Consider the following 23,821-nt stretch of genomic DNA (forward strand, 5'->3'; position numbering starts at 1 on the left):
CTTGCTTTGGACAGGTTTTGAGGAGCTTCTTCCCTGAAGCCACAGCCAGTGAGCAGCTCCCAGATGTGGTGCGGGGCAGGAGTGGCTGTGGCCTTGTCCTGCCAGGGCCAACTGCTAGGGGATGTCTCTGTGGGGACCCTGCAACGTGCTTTAGAAGAACAACCACCTCCTGCTCTGTCAGGTCTCACCTGAATACCAGGAAAACCATTAGTTTGTGGTGTGATCTGCAACTGCAATCAGGCTGTGAGGACACACAGAGGGGCTTGCAGGTGGGGCAGGCCGAGCATCCTATTGCCATAAGCTGAGACCTCACTGGAGTCTGATGGGAATGTGCTTGTGGGCCAGGTGACCAGGGACTTTGTCCTGATGCTTATACTGCATGTACAAGGCTGTATTTCCTTCCTGTTTATGCTAGTTTTACTTCGTTGGTGTTTATTTCCACTGTAAATCATGAAAAAGCAAGTCCCCTATTACTAGGGAATTTAAAATAGGGTATGTTGTATTGTCTGACCCCTACAGTAATTCCAAACTAGTGCTTCGTCCCTGCTCTGTGTGCGTGTGCAAATAAAATGGTCAGCAGACGTTTATCAAAACAAAAAACAAAAACTTTGTTGACTTAGTTTTTTTGCTGTTAATGTGGGCAAAAAAATCTGCTAAACACAAGCTTGCTGCTAGAGCTGAATCTTTTCAGCTCAAATTTCATTTAAATTAAACCAAAAAGGCTTTTTTTTTTTTTTTTTTTTCCCCTTGGCCTCTTTGTCAGCAGAACTCTTTGATCTTCCGTACTTACATAAGCAACTTCCGAACTGGGGAAGCTTCTCTTCTTCCGAGCTTCTCCCAGAAGAACAGGGGCAAGGATCTCATTTTGTTTCTCTGGGTTTGCTTGGGCCTTGAGTGGGGGCATCCAGTGCAAGAAGGAGTCATTTCACATTAGTATATGCACAGTGTGGGGGGATAGATGCGTATTCAGTCTCCTAAGGTTTCCTCAGTTTTATGAGGAACTCCAATAGTTGCCAGTGGTGATGCATAAAGCAATAGTAGTGAGGAGATGAAGGAACCAGAGTGGATGATGGTTCTGTGGATCTTGGTTGGGTGTGCTTTTTGGAGCACTGTGTTCTGGAGGCATCCACAGGCCCCGTGTCACGGTGGCGGTCTCTGGCCCTCCCTGTCCCCCTGAGCAGCACTGTCCGAAGGGTGTCTGCCTCTCCCCACCGCAGAAAGTATGCCAGGAAAATTATGAACTCTGGCTGCCTTTGCCATGGGTTTCATTTCTAGGCTTGGTACCAAATCAACTTAAGCTTGATAGGATATTTGGATTCTTAAGGTCTTGTCTCCCAGAGAAGAGTTGGGGTATGGAAATCCCTGGTTTCATTACACAAGGTTCCCCTGCTCCTTACCCAGCCGACCCCAAGCCTTTCATCCTCAGAGAGACCTTGGCGTTGCTCCCAAGGGAAGCAAACCCCACAGCCCCCCTTATTGTTTGCCCCCATTGCAGCTCCATGCAAGGCATAACCTGCCAGGGCATCCCCGTTTGCCACCCACTGGTGGCTCCCCCAGTGGGGCAGCAGCACCCTTTGATGCATTATTTCACATTGTGGCTGAACATCACTTGATCAAAGCCTTCAATGTTCCTCGAGCGATGTTTTAAACCTTGCTTTACGTTTGCGGCCGTCTATGTAGGCTGGGTGCTCGCGTGTGTGCGGTGAGATGTGCAGCCCTTTGGATCTTGTTCTTAACATCAGACAGACGCTCAGGAAATCGGCTATAATTCAAGATATAAAGCTATGAAATGGTTTCATGACTTACGAGGACCTAGATAATGAGGAGGATATTAGGCTGCCATATTCTTTTTTTTTTTTTTTTTAAGTTCGAAGAAGAATGTATGCGATCATTATTTTTTATTACAAACATTTTAAAGCATATGTGGATATTTTCATTACTGAGCACTATCTTTAGCTCTTCCAATTAATTTCAGATTCCAGGAGTCCATATAATCTGACAGTTCACTGTGCTGAGAAATGTATTAAGGACAGCTTATGATACACTAATTAGGAGTGCATTTAAAGAGCCAATAATCTAATAGTTTTGAAGAAATCTGCTTATACTTTCTTTTTCTTTTCCATTTTCATCTTGTATTTCTCAAACATTTTGTTTTCTGAGATCACAGCCACAGTCTAAGGGCAAGATTGTCAGCTGCTGTAAATCAAAGCACTCCCAGCCAAGTTGCTCTGGTTCTGCTGAGTTCCTCCAGCTGAGGATGCCGTCCCCAAAGCAGGGCCCTGCAGAACTCATCTGCTGCAGCTTCACACTTCTTCTGTGAAGATTTTCCACTGCCTGTGCATTGAAGTTGTCTGCAACCAGAATTTATTGCTTTGCCTGGGGAAATATGCAAAAAAGAACTAGTGTAAACCCTTTTAACCAAGGCCTCGTTCACAAGAAAAGACTTTGTGATAGATGCAAGGAGAGAGATGTGATGGAAACTACCATGCCTGTTACCAGAATCTGATTCCACCAGGAAGTTTCACATGGAGATACCAATTGGTACTTGACTCTGGAAATGATTTTATGGTGATAAGATCCACTTTGATATCAAAACATAAAGGATGCCCTCTGTATTTAGACAGCAAGAGGAGGGACTGGGCTGGAGATCTGGAGAAGCCTTCAGGTTTCCCTGTGGCTGTTGCGGTGCTGGCCTCCTCAGAGGGATTCGCTCCCACACTGCTAGCTCCAGGTCTCTGTCCACACAGAAACCCTGGGAAGATGCTGCTGCTTACCCATAATTCATTTGCTGTAAATGTTTTAAGTTATAAATAAGTTTAAAATGTTTTGATGGCCTGATGGTGGGGAAAAAATCAGTAAGCTGACAAAGTGTAAAGTTAATCTCAGTGTTCTGGATTTCAAAGTGAATTCAAAACTTTTGTTTCAATGAAGGAAGGAAAGCTTAGAAAACTTTTGTTTTTTTCTGCCATTTCTCTGCCTCCTGCATCCATCTGCTCTGCTCCCCGTTAGGCACACAGCTCCTGGCTGCCACTTGTTGACCTTTGTTCCTCATCAGCTCAAACACGAGTCCTGTCCTCAGAAACCCTAAATCCTGCATCTCAGTTTCTTTTTTTTTGCTTTCCGCATCTAAACTTGTCATCAGAGCGACTGCAAAGATTTTTAAAGCAGAATAAACACAACTGCAGAGTGACAGCATATGCAGCAGATATATTTTTCCTCTTAAGAAACCCACACCCGGGAGGCATGGAGAAGTTACTCAGCTTCACCCGTTACAGGATCCGTCACTCTGCTTGGGCTGCATCTATCGGACATCTGGTGCCACAAGTAGATGACCTCATGAAAGAAATAGAAAATGTCTTTTTTTCTGTATGAACTGAAATGGAGCCGGGGAGGGGACTGCTTGCAGGATTTGCAGACGCAGTCTGTGGTGAGGGCTGATGCTGACTTCCCTCTGTTCATAAAGGACGGGGGCGTTGCCGCATGCTGCTCAGCAGAGCTCAGCTGTAAAAGGAGTTTTTAAACTGTTTGGTTTTGTTCTTTTAAGGTGCAGGAATGGGTAAAAGCATAAATTTCAAGCTTACTGCAGAGGAAGTGTTTGAGTTTGTTGTGATGTTTCAGTACTTAAAACTAAGAGTTCATGAGTAACTTTCTAGTAATTTTTACGAATTATATCTTCAAATATCTTTTGCAAATAATCTGAAATGCTCTTGGGCCAAGACCTTTAGTGACAGTCCTAAGGGGATGAGCAGTCCGATTTGTGCGATGTCGGCTGCATTACAGCTCATTACAGACCGTAGAATTAAAGCTTTAAAAAATTGAGAAACGCTCAAAAAATTGAGTGTTTAGGTCTGTAACATACAGGAAAGCCACATCCCCAATGTGGCAGAGGGTATTACTGACAATACGGAGGCTGCAAGGAATATCCTTGTCTTTGCCTTATCTCCAGGCTTTTATTCCTATTCCTTAGCCCCGATGCTGTAGTTTCACTGCGCCGAGCCTGTGCTGACTGAAGTAGAGCCGAGCTCTTCTGCCCGATAACATTTTGCTTTCATTCATCTGCAAATGCCCATGCAGTGCAATGGCTGGGGGCTCCCCTGAACCAAGCTCGGCCCCCTGCAAGTCACTGCGAGATGGAGGCAGTGGATGTGGCGCTGCAGGAAGGCACTGCTGCTACCGGCAGGGTTGTGTAACAGTCTGAGCAGCTCAGCACCGGTGATTAATTTTGGCTGGGAGAAATGAGATACATTTCCCACTCTAAATGCTTTAACAGGCTCACGCAAATTTTGCATGAAAGGAGCAGTTCCGTAATGAAACTTAATGGCTAATTGCACTCTGTTAATAAAATCGGAGATGTCATCAGCCACCGAAGAGGGACGGGTAAATCATATAAACAATAACATGCAACCTAATGTTGCATGAGCACCAAGGTGGGAGCTTAATTTTCTTCATTAATTTTTATTGATTTGTTGATCATTCATTGACTTTTATTGAAATAAATCAGAAAGGCTGACACCGAAGTGCTGACTTAACTGTGGGAACAAGTTGCACGTTCAGTGGGACTTCAATAGTGAGCTATTAGCTGGGCTTCCTGAGGAAAAGAGACCTTCTGTTTCTGCAGGTCTGTCTGTAAATCCAAGTCCCAGTTAGTATGTGAAGTGCTGTCCAGTTTGAAGCCCATTTGATGAAGCAGCAGCCTCAGAGGCTGCTATATCCTGTGCAGGGATGGCTGGGCTGGGAGGAGTGCCCTGGCTGGGCTTCTGCTGGGAGAGCAGCAGATACAAGGAACCACAAGGCTGAGGAAGCAGGGACTGATGGACTGAGATGTTGGGAATCCCCCAGTACCGGGAGAGCTTCAGTCAGAGCTTGGCCTTGGGGGACAAGCTGCTGCAAGCCGTGGTGCTTTAAACATCTGCTCCTTAATTCTTTGCAGCTCCTCCATGCAGGCTCGTGGTGGGTCTGACGGTCCTGAGCCGCTGTCAGCTGAGACAGAAAATGACAAGTGTCAAACAGCATCTGGGGAACTTGGCCCCTCTATTTCAAGCACTTCTCTGCATCTGTCCTTTGTGCCTGTGCAGCTGAAAGGAGGGAGGGAGAGTGGGTGCTCTCTCACTGCCCCTTGCCTGGGCTGGTGGTGCGCTTAGGCTGAAATTTGGAACCACGCTTCTCTGTGCTGTGAGGAGACAGGATTGTCCCTGGGCTGCCTGGAAAGGCTCCTGAGCAGTCAGAGCTTGGGGCTCCAGATTTTCTCCCTGGCAAGACGAGGCTCAGGGCTGGCAGGACCGCGGTGACGCTCGCCATGCCAGGGCCCCACAGGGGTGGACATGCTTAGGGGAAGTCGCCTTGTCCATCCTGAAGGGATTGAAGCGGTTGTTACTGATGTGTTAAATGCTACGGGGGGTTGGTACTGAATGGGTTGAACTGTGGGGACTGGGTGAATGCATTGGCCCTGAAGTGGCTGGTGGTGGTGGGTCCTTGGCCTAAGGGAGCTGTGCCTGGCTGACTCAGTGTCCCCAGGCAGGTGTCAGCCCTCTGGCGAGCTGCCGTGTGTTAAATGTGCTCTTCCCCCTTCTGTGCTTGTCTTCCAAGGGAACCCCAATACCATCACTGGAGTGCAGAAGGTGGAGGCTGTGAACTCTCGGTGACAAAATCTCGCTGAGGGCCATCGCGCCGACGTGCCCATCTGCACTCCCTTCTCAGAGCTGTCACTAATTTTAAACACCCTTTGGAGATTGTTCAGCAGATGAGAACTGCAGCACATGGCTCACCTGCTGGATTTCTCCTCGCCACATGCACGTTGTTTTCTCCCACCTGCTCCTATTTTGCGTCCCCCAGAAGCATTTTAATCCTGCTCCTGCTGTCAGGTTTTCTTACTTTGCCTTGGGGAAGCTCTGTCCCCTCTCCCAGGGAAGCTGAAAGAGCATGTTGGTCAGGAGCAAGGCTGTGCTTTGTTCCCTCCAGGAAAAGTCTGTGCTGCTGCTTCTAGTCCCTTGAGCTCAGCCTGCTCCTGGGTAGGCAATCTGGCACCCAGCTCCTGCAGCTCCACAGCGCAATGGGCATGGATCAGTTCAGAGCAAACAGAGCCTCACAACGAAGCACACAGGTGAAAGACAGAGTGAGGCAGCGGCTGCTAAGCTCTGTGAATGTGGATTTCCTGAAAATCATTGTTATAAAAATACGTGTTTTTGCTTAGTGTGTTATACCAGGGCTGCACTGAGCTGCACACACGACACGAGCATGCACAGAGCTCCGCTGTCTTTTTGCTGGCATTGAGGTGCTCCCTGGGCAAAGCAGAGATGGGCACTTTCTGTCCAATGAGAAGTTCTCAATAAGAAACATTTCCAGAAGTCCCACCAGCAGAAATGACCACTTGTGATGTCCCCTCCAGGCCATTTCAGGAGCTGGTGCCTTTGGTGGGGGTTGCTGATGGTCAGGTAGCACCGCGAGCTCCTGGGCTTGCTGTGCTCCGGCACTGGGGAGCTCCTGGAGCACAGGAGGTAATAGAAAAATGAGTCACTTTCTGGCCGCTTACACCATCTATATTTTTTTTAAACCACATTCCTCTTTCCTTACTGAAGCTAAAAGGAATGACACAAGTTGCAGTAGTGCCTAGAATATATAAAACCTGGTGTAATAGGTTTCTGGCTTTATATAATGGAACATATTCCCGTCATTCAGCTGTTACTCCTACACCCAGTGTTTCAAAACAAAGATGTGAAAGCTAGGTGTGAGACATTGAAGTACAGGAAACACCATTTTAATTTGAGAAGTCATATTTCTCCTCCTGAAAGGAGATGTGTTGTCTTGGTAGCTGCTGCTTGCTGGGACAGATTTGTGCTATCTCACAAGAAATGCAAATTGTTGTTTAAAAGCTGTTTACTCTTGCTTAGTGCTATAGAGTGGCATTTTTTTGTTTGCGTTCATGTTAAGGTTGTGTGTTTTCAAATTCCTCTTTAATATTAAACTGTCTCTTCAGTCAGTGAAGCCCTTGCTGAGGCCCGCGGTACATTTAGGGGAACGTTCATCCTGACGGCAGGGCTGAGCCAAACCAGGACGGGCTCTCTTTGGGGAAACGTGATCCCTGCTCTAGGCAGTCACATAGGGTTGGTGGCACCCGCAGCACATCCCTCTGGTTTGGGGCATCCACAGAAGTATTTCTATTCCTTTTGCCTAGGTTGACTGCTCAAGCATTGCGCATGGCTTTTAGGGGAGGCAAGGGACCACGTTTGTCAGGGAGTGTAGAGATAGGACAAGGAGTAATGGTTTTAAATGAAAAGAGGGGAGATTTAGATTAGAAGTAAGGAAGAAATCCTTCCCTCAGAGGGCAGTGAGACCTAGGCTGCCCCGAGGAGCCGTGGTTGCCCCATCCCAAGGCAGGCTGGCTGTATTCAGCTGGGCCCAGACAGATTGATGCCTCCCTCAGCCAGTCCTCCCGGGCTGTCCCTTCCCCACAGCTGGTTGAAGCACCCAGCAGCTCCCGCACAATCCCCATCCCGTGTCTTTGAGGTCAAGCTGTGCTCCGTGCCACTGAAATCTTTCCATCCTTATCCCACCGCCCACCTACTGGTGGAGGAGTCCTGCCGGTGAGGTGCCCTGGCTGGCCACGTGCTGGCTCGGCATCGCTCTGCCAAGTGCTGCTGCTGCCAAGCTGTTTGCTGGTGGCAAGCCAGGACGGGATCAGCTCCAGCCTGAGCTGGCTCCAGGGAACCCGGGGCTTGGAGCTCTTCCACCCGTGCTCGGAGGACCTGCTCCTGGAGGTCCGTACAGGCCCACGGAGGAGCCAGCGATTTTTGGGCTGCCAAGACTTAGCATTAAGTCAAAGCACAGACCTGGGGAAAGGCATTTTAATGTTCTTACTGGAAGCGAGCCCCAGCCTTGTTCTGCTCGGTTGTGCTCCATTGGTTCATAAGCAAATGGCCTGTTACAGATGGTCTGCGCTACGGACCTCGACACGGCTTTGAGCAGCACATTGTGAGTGTGTGGCACTGTGAGATTAATAGGTCCAGGCACCTCTGTGCCCCAGAGAGCACAGATCTTGCTTCCCTCACTGCTCTGGCTGCAGGGGAGGTGGGAGATGGAGGCTGGCTAATTCCCTGCTGGCCTGTACCAGCAGCAAATGAAGTTTGGGCTGATACAGCAGGGTAGGGGAGAGAACGTGGATGATGGGAGGAAGGTCCAGAGTTGACCTCCTTTGATCATTCTTGGTTCTTGGCAAGGTCTGGTGCCTGCCTAAAGCTCCAGCCTATGCTCCTGATCCCCTCCTGCCTGTAACTGCAGGAATTATCACAACCTCAGCTTAATGAAACTTCCAGTTTCCGAACTGGAATGCAGCCTTTGCCATGTTGGTGATATGGTTTAGTGGAGGACTGGTTACTGTTAGGTCAGAGGTTGGACTAGGCAATGTTGGAGGTCTCTTCCAACCTAAACGATTCTGTGATTCTGCGTTGTTTTGGGACCCGTGGTTATTTTCTGTAGCCCTATACACAGTGCAGTTTCTTTAGGACTCCATTTCTGTCGTGATGTTTCTCACAAACTGTCCTACCAGAGTTTTCCTGGTTAGAAAGACATTGCTGAAAGATGTTTCAAAGTATACAAATATAAGTATTCAGGATTCATCTTTAAGAGGTGATTTTTAATACATTTAATTATCATGTGTATGTACTATTCACGTTGGGTAAAGTCAACATATTGGTTGTTCTGAGTATGCAGCAATAAGTAAGACATGTTTACTGCTAGATGATAGTACTGTTGAAACAGGTCTGGCAATATCATCTGTTTTGTGATGCCAGGAACAACAAAGTGTTGCTTCAATTAAGCCCGTCACTTGCAGATCATTCTTTTTTTTTCTTATTTTGGAAGATTCATTGAACCCACCGCTTGAAATCTGTAGGTTGCAAACTGCTCAAGAAGCAACGCAGGGAGGAGGACTGAGTATAGGAAGGTTTCCCTCCACATTTGTCTTCTCGGTTCCCCCCAAATGAGTGCAGTCTTGGAGAGATGCCACTTTTGTGAACAAAGGATGGAGTCCACCTGGCACGGTGTGAGCTAACCGAGATGTGGTGGTGGTGTCTTCATCCGAGCATTCTGAAATAAGAGGCTGGGAAATAAGAGATAACAAATGCAAGGGGACGCTGGTTTAACATTGAAAGAGTGGAATGTGATGCAGGAAAAGTGGCCATTGTGATGAGCTTTAATTGCCAGTTTAAGGGAGTCAAGCAGCAGTGAGAACTAGAAGGCAGCGTGTCTCGGTGACTATTTGCAGCCAGGACCCAGTTCGAAAACAAAACAACCCAAAGAAACTCCTCAGAAATCCAGTCAGGAAGCCCTGTGACAGTGGGATGCATTCTTAGCTCTGGCACTCAAGCAACTCAGTTTTTATTTCCAAGCTGGAGAGAGAGAGAGAGAGAGAGAGAGACTGCTGCCATGAGTACATCCCATGTGCAGCCTGGCTGAAGCAGAGCTGCCAGCGTTGTCCTCAGACTTGTGGGAGAAGAGTCTGGCAGGCAGGCTCCACGAAGCTCGGCAGCATGGAGAAGAGCAGTCCAGCTGCTGGGATTGAATTAGCTGACCCCTTGAGGGGCGACAGAAGGAGCGAGAGGTCAGACAGGAGATGAGTTCCTGCAAGAGCGTGGAGGAAATTATTCTTAATTCTTCGCCTTTGCAGAGACGCATGGTTGTGACCCCGCGGTAACCGCCACGCAGGCGGCACAGCCCGGTGCTCCTGCGGTGATGGTGCCATGGGGATGGCTGCCTGATGGCTCCGCTCAGCTAAAAGGAGGCAGAGTTACTGCAGGAGATGCGGAGACATCAGGAGAAACATTTTCTTCTCTGATATTCCAGGACAATCTGCAAAAATCATAAATGTTTAGAGTCAAATAAGCGCTGGGCAAGAATTAGTTGTTGGATGGGCAGAGCTCCATTACGCTTTTCAGGAATGATGCCCTTCTCTGAGCTTCACAGAAAGCTTGCATTAAAAGATTTTTTGCACAGAATGCTCTGTATTTGTGATTCCATGATTTGCTGAAGGCTGAAGCAGCACCAGTGAGATGAAACCATCTGCTTTGGGGACGCTGCAAGGCATGGAGAACCTCAGTGCTACCGCTCATCCCAAATTTAAGTATCTCTGGCCCCAGTTACTTGCTGGTGAGCAGTTCCACTTCCCTAAACAGATTTCGTTGAGACCTTGTTGGAAAACAACAGTGAGAGAATTCGACTCTGAGCAATATCAGAACTCAGGTCCTTTAATCAGCAGCTCTTAATTATTTACTTCAGTCCTAGCAATGAGAAGTTCTTCATGATTTGTGGAACTTGCAGGATTACTTAAAATGTAATTAAAGATGATACATGTGAAAGAGGAAACCCATAATGATTCTGTTAGAAAAGTCTATTTATCACGACTAATCTGCTTTACCCCCTCCAGGAAAGTATTTATCCCAGTCCTACAGCAGGATCCAGGCAGCCACATCCCTGCGTGGGTGCAGAACTTGCTGGAGATCTGGGTGTGCTCCAGAGCTGTGATGTTTGATAATCAGTCTACGTGTTACGTGTGGAGGATGTCCTGCAGAGCATCAGGGCCAGCAGTAGTCCCCCAGTATGAGCTGCTGTTTTGTCAGCCCTGGCTGTGCCTGGGTGTAATTTGGTTATCCTGCCCATGGGTTTGCAGCGGTGCCTTGCATCATGAGCCTTTCCACGCAAAACCAATTAACAAGAAATTAACCAAGTGAAGTCTCCAGTGAATTTCATGCAGTTCTGCAGCATAATAAGGAGGAAATAATTTTTTATTTTTATTTTTAGAAAGAAGATTTAAAGTAACTGCAGATGTTCACAACTCTCAAAATTGAGTTTTCCAATACCCATATCAGCTCTTAATTTTGCTAATTGCAAATAAAATGACTGGGAATCTCAGTGGTATTACCATGATGAATGTACTGCCCTGTGGCAACAGTTCTCGTCAGTGCAGAGTCTGGAGTGTATTACCACAGGTAGCGTGGGACTTGACACGTCCTTTTCCAGCTGGAGGTTTGGTGATACTCACTTGGCTGATAAGTTTATTATTGGACCAGCTTTTTTCTATTTTTAGGAAGTGTAGTACTCTTTGTGGGAAATGTTAGACAACTCACTTTTATTAAATAAATATTCAGGGCATCAACTGCATTCTTCATTTCGGGTCCCAGCTGAGATGAAGGCCAGGTACCTAATGCAGGAAGCCTTCTGCTAGAGGCTGCCTGCGTGGTGCTGCCCTGTGCGGGGCCGTGCTCCACTAAGGGGCATTTGAAATTGGCTGTGATGTTCCTGGTCTGCTCTGCATTGTGCTTAAAGTATCGTTTCTTTAGTATTTTCTAATAGCTTTATGGCCACGTATCACCTGCAGTGCCCTTAGTAGAAAAGCAATAGCAGAGAGATGTTGATAGTTTGAAAAGATGTGTCTGTCAGTACAAAATACTTCCTACCTACCTTTATGCACATGGTAGCATCTGTCATGTGTGTCCTGTTGCTGAGCTGGCCCTGATCTGTCCTTGCTCATCAGGCTTGTAAGAGAAGGATGAAGCCCACTTTTTTTTTTTCTTCTCCTGGATTGGACTGTTTTTGCCATGTTGCTTGATATTTGCCCATATCTCTGCGACTTAAACCACATTTCCAAAGTTCAGGAAGCCTTCTTGATTGATAGCACTACCATCAGAAGGCTCTGAGCTAATTAAATCACCCTGCCGCTTCCCAACACTACTGTCACAGACTGACCTAATTTTGACACTACAAAGCTTATCAGCAGACTATCTATTGAGTTAGGGGAACCATAATGCTGTTTCTAGGAGCAGATAGATTTTTTTCCCCTTACAACTCATTACAGTGCTGTTTATTGTTCCTCCTGGTGGGCAAGTATTAAAAACTTATGGTCTCTGCCATATGGTCTCTGTCTGTTGGTATCTGTTTCTGCAACACTGGCTATGCTCTGGATGGGGATAAGGCCATGGTAATTCTCCAGACATGAATACGGGCTAAGATCTCTGTCTCCTTTAAAGCTTTCTTTCCTAGGTAACATGATTTGGAATCATAATAATTTGTTGCACCCCATGAGCAAGCATGCTCTGCTGTGCTGCTCGTGGCCACGAGCTGCCTGAGGCCACCTGAAGCTGGCAGTGCCCCGCTTTGTGCTGGGCATGTGCAGGGACAAACTCCTGCAGGGGTCTCTGCCGTGTCTTTGTTGCTCTTGGTCTGGTGCGTGCATGTAGATCCAGGATAACTCACCAAAACATGGAGGTGCCTGGGAGCATGTGAAAAAGGAGGAGGAGAAAGGCTTCGCTTTCTGCTTATTGCTGAAAGACCGGGAAGGAAAGGAGCACAGGGAGCCTGGAGGGAAATGTATCCTCAAGAGTGGGAAAGCAAACAATGCAAAGTGAACGAAGGCAAGCAGACCCAGAGCCCTCTGGATCAGTGTTCAGCCACCACCGGTGGGCTCCCAGAGACCCCCAGCTTCCAGCAAAGCAGCAATTTGGGGGCTCCCTGAGACAGTGCCAAAATGTCTCATGAATTCACCTCACCACAGGGGACGGTCCTGTTTCATGCTGGTGAGGTCTGAGATTAAAACAATATTTTCCAATATGCGCCGCGATAATCATTTATTAATAAAATTCCAGCAGTTGAGCTTCTCCAGGAAATTATTGAAAATTTTGTGATTAAGGTCGGGAGAGGTGCTAGCACATTGAACAAAAAGGTGGGCGGGGGCACTGCGGTCATCCGAGGTCTCTTATTTGCGCCACAGCTACACAAATGTGCTTCCAGGCATGAAGCATCTCCTTTCTGAGCATTTTGCTAGCTCTCACTTTTTATTTGCTTGGTTAGAAAAACTCTTTTCTACTTGCCAACACTTATTCAGAAAATAAATTTTATTCTGCATGTTTCAGGTGAAAGTTGGCTGAGCCAACATTTCTCACAGCACCTGCTTTGTCCTTTTTTATTATTATTATATTAAATGTATCTAGAAACCTGTGTATGAATTCAACTTTGGGAGTTTCTAATTTTGTCTTCACAGAAATTTTATGACACTTTTTTTTTTTCTCCTGGTTCTTTACTGTCTGGGGAACCTGTTGCAAGTTGAAACCAAATTGCTTGTGTAGGCGTGTAAGTGTGTGCAGGAGACAGAGAGGGGGAAGAAATTGAAATCACTGGAAAAGAGCAGCCACTAATGGGGACCTACCCAACATCAATGTATAATGAGATGTGGAGAAAGGTCAGATTGGCACCATTTTTCATTTGGAAGAACTCTCTTGGTGCCACACAACTTATTTGCAGGAAAAGGAAGGGGATGTTCTTGGTTTGGTTGTTCAACTTCTCCTTCCCACCTCCCACTCGGCTCTGCGTCGTGCGCACGTAGCGCCAGGACAGCGGCGTGATGGATTCCTCCGTGCAATATTTACTGTGTATAATCACAAGACAAATTCTCCTAAAATGCCACAAACAAAATAAATGCCAAGTATATATTACTTTAATGTCTCGTCTGGTATTAAATCCTTGGAGGCATATTTCAGAAGCAGCTGTAATGAATATTCCCGTGGCAGAGAGGAAGGTGACATTTCACAGCGGCGCAGTGTGTCCTGAACCATAGGACATTAAAACTTAAAGAAGTACGAATATTTTTGATTTTTCCTTTATTCATTTGATCTCTTCTTAAAGAAAGGTATCCTTTTGCTATAGTCATACCCAGGGGGATATTTTTGGGGGGTCTATATTGCCTTCCCAATGCATATGGATATCCTAATGGATATGGAACAGTGGCACAGACACTAAAACGAAGGATGCTCCAAATGTAATTTGAAGTAATATAAATATAATATGAATTAAAATGTAATATTAATGTAATATGAATTTAAAAGGCAGCAGGATGTTGGCATAATGTTGCTGACTCTTCTAATTTTATCACAAGTCTCATGATCTGTGCTGAACCTTGTTTTACCTTTCTGCTCATGGCTCTGCTTTCACATTTCAGTATTTTACGATTTTTGTTGTGGGAGATAGTAAAAGCCCCCAGCGTGGACCAGGGCTGTGTTGTGCCATGGCTGTGTGTTGCAGGACGAGGAGGATGTTCCACGTCCTGGGGCATGGGATGCAGCTGGTGCTGGCTCTGCAGTAGGCTCTGAAGCACAAGCCCTCGTTACAACTGCTCGAGGCCCGTGGAGTGGGAGCAGCTCTCCTGGCACAGGGAAAACTGCCAACAGCTGGGCATCAGTGCTGCTGCTCTATCTAGGAAAATAAATTTAGACTCAGCAGAGTATTTTAAGGTCAGAGAATGGCACATGGGACTGAGCAGAGGGAGGCTCTGACGTCTGGTGGGTGACCAGGAGCAGGGGGAAGCTTTCTGCTCCCAAGACGGGGTGAGCTCTGTGGTCCCCCCAGGCTGGGTCTGTGCTGGTCTGCAGCCTTCTGGAGCTGTCACCGTGTGCCCATGGACTTGGGAGCACACCCGTGGAGTGGGAAGCACCTGTCCATTGCCTGCAAAAACTCTTTTGTTTGTGCCTGTGCTCTGCAGTGAGGATAGGCTATGGAAATGCTGAAGAGGTTAGCCTAGGCCAAGCATACTGAAAAATGATCTAACTGAGGTAGACTGAGATGGACGGGAGCAATGCGAGGTAGCTGGGAATATCAGGCTTAGTCATAATGGCCTGAAATGTTCTGGAGTTGACCTGACACTGTGTTGTTCAGCATCCTTGGCCCGAGTCTCATTTTCCTCAGCTTCTGGAGAGCGAGGGTCAGAGATTGGAGTTATCAGCAGTCTTGCATCAAGCCTAGGTGGGATTATGCCAATGGGGGTTTGGTGGGATGCCGGAGCGATGCATCCCCGGGGTCCCATGTGTGCCTGCCGTGGGTGTCAGGGACCACGTGTGGAGTTTGCAACCCCCACCACGAGCCACTGGGTACAATGGGTACAGCATTGGGGATGTGTATGTGGTCGGTCTGCCAAGGGGTTGAACGGGGCCAGGAATGTGGGTGGAAAAGCACACGGTTGGTTTTCATGGCAGGGGCACATAGCTGTTGTGTGTGCACTGGGGAGAAGCGCTGCTACTGATGGCTCGTGGCATCGTCGTTCTGGGTTGGTGCTTGCTCTGCTCTCTGGCTTTCTGTGGGTGACTTCAGGGTTTGGTTAGGGTGCCAGCGTTTGTCCACCTTTACCAAGCAGGAGCAGCACACAGGCAAGGAAAGAGGGTGAAATGCCGGGCCTTCAAAACTTAGCAGAATTATAATTTCTGTCTTCTGCTGCTTAGCATTTGTTATTTAGTTTGGCAGCAGGGCTGTAACAGGAACTCAGCTTTCTTCTATTGATCCACGCTCTGAAAAATATTAAAATTGGGAGTTTCATGTTTCAGAAATAAAGATAATCATACAGCCAGGAGATATCCTTGGGAAAAATGCTAAAACTGAGCTGTAGTTTGTACACATGGTGTTAGGAACAGCATTGCTGTATTCTTACATTTACAACTTGTAAACCAGCATAACTTGCTGTAGTTTGGCCCGAGTTTACAAGAAAATTAAATAAGGGTTCTGCTGAACCTAAACTCCAGGCCCTGATCCCTCTGACAGCCTCTGGATTTCAGGGTTGACTTAGAAAAGCAGCAGCACCAGCCCCACCGCTTCTCCTGCTTAACGTTAATGGTTTAATTAAGGCACCTCATTTGCATAATGAGCGTGGTAATACATTTAGAAAGATCTATAATAAAAAGAACAATAACGGAGAGCTCTTTTGGAAACCGAAACAAAAATAGCCCAAGTGCAAATGAGCTCGTGTAGGCTTCGCCCAGGGGATCGCGGGGTGTTAATAAAACCCTGGCAGCCTCCTCCTCCTCTGTGCTGAGGGTGCTCAGCTCCCACATGGAGGTCCTGGCCAAGCCTCTGCTTCATGGTGAGGGTGCTGGGCTCCAGCCTGGTCCCGGGGGCTGGCGGTGCTCACCTGCTTTCTCTCTCTGGGTCTTGCAGCCCCCCCCACCGTGCGCATCGTGCACTCGGGCCTGGCGTGCAACATCGAGGAGGAGCGCTACTCGGAGCGGGTCTACACCATCCGCGAGGGCGAGACGCTGGAGCTGACCTGCCTGGTCACGGGCCATCCTCGGCCACAGGTGAGCCCCCGCCGCCGGTCCCTGCCTGTCCCGGAGCCTGCCTCAGCCGCTGCTCGGTGCTAGGCTGGAGCAGGGCTCGTCCGGGCTGTGGGTTGGGTGTTGGGGGGCTGCAGAAGAAGCATCAGCAGCTAAAAAAGGTTATGGCTTTTTTTAGTTTTATTAATATCTGGGAACGTGCTAAAAACCCAGCAAACTGAACGTAGATGATGTGCACCAGAGGGAAGGGCTGGGGCTGGGGGGACCTTGCTGTGCACCTGCATCATGGCCATCGTCCGAACCACGGCACTGTGGTCCTGAAGAAAATGGAGGTTAAACAGAAAGCAACCACCTTTTCCCAGGGCTTGCTCTGTTTTAAAGCATCAAATTCAAAGCTAGAGAGTCTGGTCAGCCTGTGGTATGGCTGCCTGGTGCCCCTCATCACCACCATCCCCTTTGCCTTTGTGGGCACCTTGTGGGGTTATTTTATGTGAGGACCCTATGCAAATATAACATTTAATTCACTCCTGTTAAACTTTTCTGTTTCCATCTTTTCCTTCAGTCTTTTCCATGAGCCAAGCCTGCTCTCTGCTCCCTTTTCTGCTGTGCCTTCTCATTGTGCTCTGCTTCTGAGCAAGCTCCTGAGATCTGAGGGTTCACTGGTATTGACTGGGATAACCAAGTTTCATGGTGCACATATTTGTATGAGATTTGAACACCTTGCAAGGGTTTTCTATGTGCACTAGCAAATTAAACATCTCTGTTGCAACCCAAAGGATGGGGACATTGAGCCCCAGCAGCTGGGAAGTGCTGTTAGTTGGGGGGGAGTTGGGGAAGGGGAATCCTTCAGAGACGAGTGATGTTGCTCCAGGCAGGAGGGATGTGCTGATCTTCTGCCATGTGCTCCATAGCCATTTCCAAGTTAACGAGAAGATTTAAAAATAAAAGAGGAAGATCTCCATCACCACAGCCAATAACAGTGCTTGCAGAAGTGGGACCAGGCACTTCCTTACAAAACAAAAGTTTTTTACAGAACTTTTTTCCAGCACCTTGCTCCCTTAACAATGTTTTGCCTTGAAGGGGTGGTTATGGTTGGGGAGCAAGGTGCTGCTCGGCGTGGGGAGGATGGGATCTGCCCAGGCTGATGGGCTGCTGCAGCCCCCTCTGAAACATTTTGGCTTCCAGTGCTTTTGAGCTTTGTTGGATTCCCTCAGCCTGCCCAAACTTCTCTTATCCAGGCCCACTTAACTTCTTTTTTAGATACGAAGCAGGTGCTTTTGCATGGAGGTAAATAGCACACTTATGCACAGGCAGAAAAGACCAGAATGAAGGTAGATTAATATTTCAAGTGTGCTTCCTTGGAGAATGTTTATTTCCCAGAGCATCTCCCCCAGCAAGGTTCCCCGGCAGCTGTGGTGTGGCACCTCGCGGAGCAGCAGACACCGACGGCCCCTCTCCATCCACCCTGCAGGCCACAGGTGGCTTCAAAGTGAGCAGGGCCCTTATCTGGCAGTAAATGCTTTGGACCAGCCATGAAAGGTGCTGGCTTAAGCACTAACAAAGCTTATGATGCTGCTGCATCAAAAAAAAAAAAAAAAAAAAAAAAAAAGCTATACACCCAAAGCTTCTTATCAAGAAAGCAACCACATGGCTGCTTTTTCATAAAATCTCTATTTTCTCATCTGGGATTCAGGATAGAAAATTGATTTCTCTTCATTTTACCTGTTTATAGATTTTCTTTGTCATCCAGCACCTCAGCCAGCTCTCTTGCGCTCACTTTCGTGTTAGACCTCTCTAAGACTTGCAATATTTTTTTTCAGATTAATTGCCTGAGAGCAGGGGGATAGTTTTGGTAGTCTCAGATGGGTGATTCCACAGCAAAATACAGGAGGCTTGGCAGGGCTGCGTCTGAACATTAGCCTTTTTATCACCTTCCTATTAAATTTCCATTCAATTTTAGTGCTCCAGAAAGTAACAACAACAACAAAAAAGGCTGAGGCGCTATTGTTTCTGTGCAGTGTTGTGTTTAAACTTTGGCACGCACCTTTATGGGAGCTGTAGCCCCTTGGATTCCCTTGGACTCCTTTCCCATAAAATCTGCCGGCTCTTAAACAAGGCCGTGATGAATCTCCCCAGTGTTTGTGTTGCTTTTGTCAATGGGGCTACTGGGGAAACGCACCGATCGAGTTCAGGCAGGAGATGGGGATGGATGTAAAATCAGCAGGCCAGAGCTCGCTGTTTCCAGCTGCCATAAAACTCCTCTTACCTGTCAATAATTACTCCTGGGTATTTTAAATACAGCCAGCGTAAGGTATTTTGTTATACTGCTTGTTGGATACATCCTGCTTTATGGGCCTGGATCTTCAGGGGAGCTCTGCAGCGTCTCCTTTGTGACCGAGAGGCAGCGGCTGGCTGGGAGGGATGGTGAAACATTTATTCTGAAGCAGTGCTCTTTTCTTTCAGCAGAATCGGTGTGGGAAGCTTGACAAGATATTGTTTGATTATCGTGTTCAGGCAGCCTTCAATACAAGATGGGCTTTGAGGGGCAGTGTTTGGCAGTATGATCCCTGGTCTCCCTTCCATCCACATTGTAAGGTGGTTGCCAGTGTTACCAGTGCTCGGTTGCTTTCTTTTTAACTGACTTTTGCACAGAAGGCTGTCATATTTGCTTTGCAAATTGGGTAGAAATTATTTTCAAAATAAGTTATATTTTTATTTCATCAGACCCTAGGAAATAAGATAATAAAACAGGTAATAATGTGTCTATTTTAGGAATGCTCTTCAACTTGCATGTGTTTCTCAAACTTTTTCACTTATTATTGGCAAACCCAGAAACTCATTTATTTTAAGTGCTGTTAGTAAGCAACTCTGGGCCAGGCATTTGTAAAATCCCCCACCAGTTTTCTACTCCTGTCTGGCTATTGCTGTGAACGACTATTAAACCCTCATGTGAATAGTAAATAAGGATTTAAAAAGTTGTTATAAAGGAGCCTGAAGCAAACTTCAGTGCACCAGCAGGCTCCTTAGCCCAGCCTTGCCTCTTGGGCCCAGGGTGGGAGCACGGAGCTACTCCACACCCCCTTGGATCACAGGATGCTTCTCATCACTGTCAGCAAAGGGGAGCAAAAAACAGATGCTTCTCAGGGAAAATCTGGGCTGAGGAGGGAAGTGTCCTGAAGCAAGATGCTCTCAGTTGCTTTCAGCTGGTTCCTACAAGCAGCAGAGACAGTGAGGCTGCACAGGATCGCTGCTGGAGGAGACGTGGCAACACAAACACAGTAAGTGGAGAAGCTGAGCTGGATAACCTGGTGCTGGAAGAGGAGGCTGGGAGGAAGACCAAAGTTATCCAAAGGTGCTTGAAAGCTCAACTGTCATGGACTTGGCTCCCCATTGCTGGGGGCGTCTGCCCAGCAGCTGTGCCCGTGCCATCTGGGCTTGGTCTTGTACATGTTCATGGGCCCTACAAAGTAAAAACTAGCTGGTATGGGGACAGGAGAAGAGAAAACAAGTGAAGGGGTAAGGGTGCTTGAGGTGAGATGGTTGGTTCATGGAGGAAAGCTTATGTCCATCCTGGATACCCACTGGGTCCTTGAGGTTACTCCTGGTGGAGGGGTCTTGTCTGAGGTTCCTTCAGGACCATCCCTGCATACATGTGCACCGTGTGCAGTACCACCACTCATACCACCTCAAAGTCATCGCTTTTACCAGATCATTTGGACTGATTAATTGCCATCGCCTGCTTTGCTCTTTTCCACCACACGCTTAACAAAAGACATTTTTTTCTTGTTACTGGAGCCAATTAGCTGTATTCACCTTCTTTCCTGATCCTGAGCTCGCAGTAGGTCTCCACGACTGCTGAGAGGCAGATTAAAAGCCAAGTGACGAATGGTTAGAAGAGGAAAATATGTGAACTTTCCTGCTCTGGGTCCCCTAAGGCCTCAGCCAGATAACAGGACTGCAAGTGCCAGACCTGGTGATGGGCTGGAGAAGATGCCAGCCCTCCTGGGTGGATCTTCACAAGAAGCTGAGCTTGGGAGAGGTTCAGCAGGACCCAGCCCTCTGCCTGGCTGTAGAGGACATCAGGCCCGTCTGGTTTTCCTTCCCACCGTGTTGCAGGTCCCCCTGGATAAAAGAAGAGGGAAGAAGAGTCTCAGAAGGCTGTGGATGTGGTGGCCGCTGACCGTCCAAGTCATCCAGGGGCTGGGAGGAGCAGCCCCATTTCTCTCCCTCGTGTCAGTGCTCCTATAGGCTTTACTGGAGTGCATGTTTACTCCTTTTGTCTTTCCAGGCGTTGCTTTTACCTTTCCAACCCACTGATGTTGTTCTGTAGCAGGCTGACAGCTTGTGTGTGCCTCTGGCAGTGATGTGCCCTGTGCTGGGGGGCAGTGCCACTGCCCTGGGGGCTGTAACCCACACGTCGTGCCTGCTGTGCCTGCCTAGTGAGCACACAGAACCCACACGAAGGTTTCTGAGGACCTTTTTGGAAGACCTTGTGAAAATCTGCCTTCAGTTTGCGCTGGTTTCCTACCTGCAGCATCCTCCATACAGGTAGTTACAGGCAGGTGGAGACTGGGAGAGGTGCACAGTGCTGGAGGCACCAGGGGAAGCAGTTCTGTAATTTGGTTACATTGCTTTGGGTCTCATCACTATCAGCGAGCCCGCTGGAGAGAATAATAGGGGGCTGCAGTCAGCACTGCAGAGGGAGGGAATTACAGACACTTGTGCACAGTGATTCCCCAAAATGTCACCTGGCTCCTGTCACCCCGACAGCTCTGAGCACCCCAGCACTTGGTGCATGCCCGCTGGTTGTCTGCGCCATGACTGCCCGGCGTTTGGTGCTTTGCTGCTAGTCACAGCCCGCAGCATTCTCATACACAGTGCTCATTACTTCATCTATTAAACGCACCATTAGTTGCCATAGAAACTAATTTTTCTTGATTAAGTTTTTAAAATGCCAGCAGCCACGCTCAGGTGAGGCTAATGGTGGGTGGGCAAATGCAGCTATTTTGTCATCAATTACTGCTTTCAGGGTAGTACCCAGACAAGTGTTTTTTAATATATTTTTATTTTTATTATTATTATTTAAACAGAATTCTGCAATTCCCTTCCTGTTTGGGAAGTGGGCTGTGAGTGATGGGGCTGCATGTCAGTGGGCTTTATGGGGCTGTTCCTGTGTGCTGCAAGGCGAGGAGCCGTAGCTGATCCCCCTGGCCCCATCCTGCGCAGTGCTCGCCTGTCAGCTCTGCAGAGACACCTGAGGCTGTGCTGAGGCTGCTACCCCTGTGATGCAAGTAGAAAGTTTGCTGGTTTAGCCAGCTGACATTTTATTTACACCGGTGGGGCTTTCCCATACTGCTACCCTACTGTTGAGCAAATATACGTGGAGGGATGTGGCTGAGGCTCACCCTGACCAGCACCCCGTGGCATCTTCTGAAGGAGCGGGGGCTGCCTGGGAGTTTGCATTCCTCACCGCCCACTAAAGTCTAAGCGATAATCGCTTTGTTTGTTGAAAGAAATTCATTCCCATTAGTTTTTGGTGGTGATGGTGGTAGTAGCAGTGGTGGTTTTTGTTGTTGTTGTCTTTTTTTTTTTTTTTTTTTTAGTACTTAGTGATCTTTTCTGCATCTCTCAGATCCATGTGCTGTCAAACCTCAGCTTATGTTACCCCATCATGTTCCAAGATGCACAATGTGCCACATGGAGAGAAGTCCCCGTGTCTGTTCCCCTGCCTGTGCTGGGGTTCTGGGGGCAGCTGGAGGCAGCAGCTGCTCCTGGGGGGCGGGAGGCACCCCACAGGCTCCTGCCCTATGGGGTAACCTACATCTGCACCTGGTTCTCAGCATGAGGGGTGCCCCAAGTGAGGCTGTCTCATGCGCCACCAGCCCTCCTGGCCCTGCTCGCCCTCCCTCTGCCTGCATCCATCCATGGAGCTGTGCCAAGGTGTATTTGTGAGCACTGAGGCTCCTTCTGCAGCACCCGGCCTCCAGGAAGAGTGGTGGTGGCTACCAGGGGACGTTCTCAGACCACGTGCGGTGTGTGAGTCCCCTGAGGTCAAAGCACATCAGGACTGGCTGCCGTGCAGGGCTGGCCTGTCTTGCACTCGCACTGTCACAGCTGTTTTCCATGGTGGGGGGGTGACGGGGTTTGTGTTGCACGTTCAGACTGCAGGCGAAGAAATCGATTGATTTTAATCATCCAGCGCTGTGTGGTACAGTGGGGTTTCAATGAGCAAACCTGTTGCTGAAAGAAACAATAGGCAAGACAGCAGAACTGTGATATTTTGGGGTGGGAGATACTATTTTTTTTTCCCCTCTCAAGCAAGGGGTAGGAATAAGCCAAACTTCGTGTTTATTCCCCCCTTCCAAAGACCAAATATTTTCCTTGCAGTTTATAAGTCGGTCCTTGTATATATTTGATTTCAAAACCTGCTACTGCTGGAAAAAGAAACCTTTTCCATTGTCCCCAGCATCTGTGCAGAGGTTCACTGCCCCCTTCACGCAGAGCAGCGCTGTCAGCGTGCCGGGCGCTCCGTAGCGATGCACTCGGATGCACGAGCACCTCTGTCCCAAGCAGCCTGGTGAAACGCCACGGGGCTCCTGCTGGCTTGCCCTCCGATGTATTCCTGCTGTGGGGACTCTGTGATTGCTGTCCTAAATGTTTGTTTCTCCTGTCAGAGCGGGGGAATGCTGTGGTGAGCACCGATCGCGTGTGCAGTGCTCCACGGAGGTGTGGACTCAGGTGCAGCACTTCAGGAAGAAAACACCAAATTAACCGTTCGTAGCATCAACAGCAAAAACCGCCTGGAAACGTTAATCACGTTTCTTTTAGTGCTGAAGAATGATAGAAATGCATGCCTTTCATAGCTAAATGTGAGGTTTATTGAGTCAAACGTTTAGGAAGGGGTTTTCAGCATAAAATGCAGGCTAATTTAGTCGTGAGTCAGGCTGGGTTTTGTCAGGTGTTCGCTGAACATTTGTAAAGTCTTTCCGTGAACTGAGGAGCGGTGCATGAAATCATCATCAATTTCCCTAACAAGAGTGCAATTATTGTAATAATGATATGCAGAAGGCAATGGGAAAGCAGCTGTTCAGGGTAAGGAACCCCCTCCCCACAAATTGCTTTCTTTGGCCACATCAGCAGTTAGCTAATAAGAATCCCTACCAATTAAAACAGAAAATGTAGTATCCACTTTGCCTCAAAGGAGCCTTTCATGTTTCGCTTCCAGCTGATCAAAGAGAACATCACATGTTTTCCTTTTTTTTTTTTTTTTCATTTGTTTGTTTTCTGAAATGCTGCTCTTTACATTTTAATGGACAGGGAAGCAGAAAATGTTAATTCTTTCTTTGCGCGCGCTAATAAGGTGAAGGTCGGATCCTGCTCTGAAACAGTAGAGGAGGCTACACTCACGGCACTAAGTAATTACGATGTCATGCATTTTAAATAACGAAGGTGTTCCTGTGAAGTGCCCCAGTTGTGTGCCTGCTGACGGAGCTGCCTGGCTGCTTGGCAGGTGAGGACTGTGCCAGGTGGAGCTGGGGGAAGGCGGCAGCAGCACCAGCACCGCGCTTACCAACATCCCGTGGGCAGCGGGAGTTTCAAAAGTTGTCTCTGCTTGCCACTAAACTCCATTTGTTGAGATCTTTGTGTTGCCTCAGTGCTAAATCTTACAAAGTCTGAGCTGTGGGAGGAAAGCCTTTCTTGATGATGGCTGGAAAACCTTGGAGAGGGAGCAGGCAGAGGCG

The 23,821-nt window shown here is 47.9% G+C and overlaps 1 protein-coding gene across 3 annotated transcripts in view; it reads left to right on the plus strand.

The window, feature by feature from the left end:
- The window catches only part of MDGA2 (MAM domain containing glycosylphosphatidylinositol anchor 2), a 328,803-nt gene that overhangs the window by 87,401 nt on the left and 217,581 nt on the right, over positions 1-23,821 (plus strand). For all 3 annotated transcript variants that reach the window (XM_084522442.1, XM_084522443.1, XM_084522444.1), the window contains exon 2: positions 15,964-16,103. In XM_084522442.1, coding sequence (XP_084378568.1) covers positions 15,964-16,103 — 140 coding nt within the window. The remainder of the gene's footprint in view (positions 1-15,963; positions 16,104-23,821) is intronic.

The sequence above is a fragment of the Aythya ferina genome (assembly GCF_964211825.1).
Source record: "Aythya ferina genome assembly, chromosome: 5".
NCBI classification, from domain to species: domain Eukaryota; kingdom Metazoa; phylum Chordata; class Aves; order Anseriformes; family Anatidae; genus Aythya; species Aythya ferina.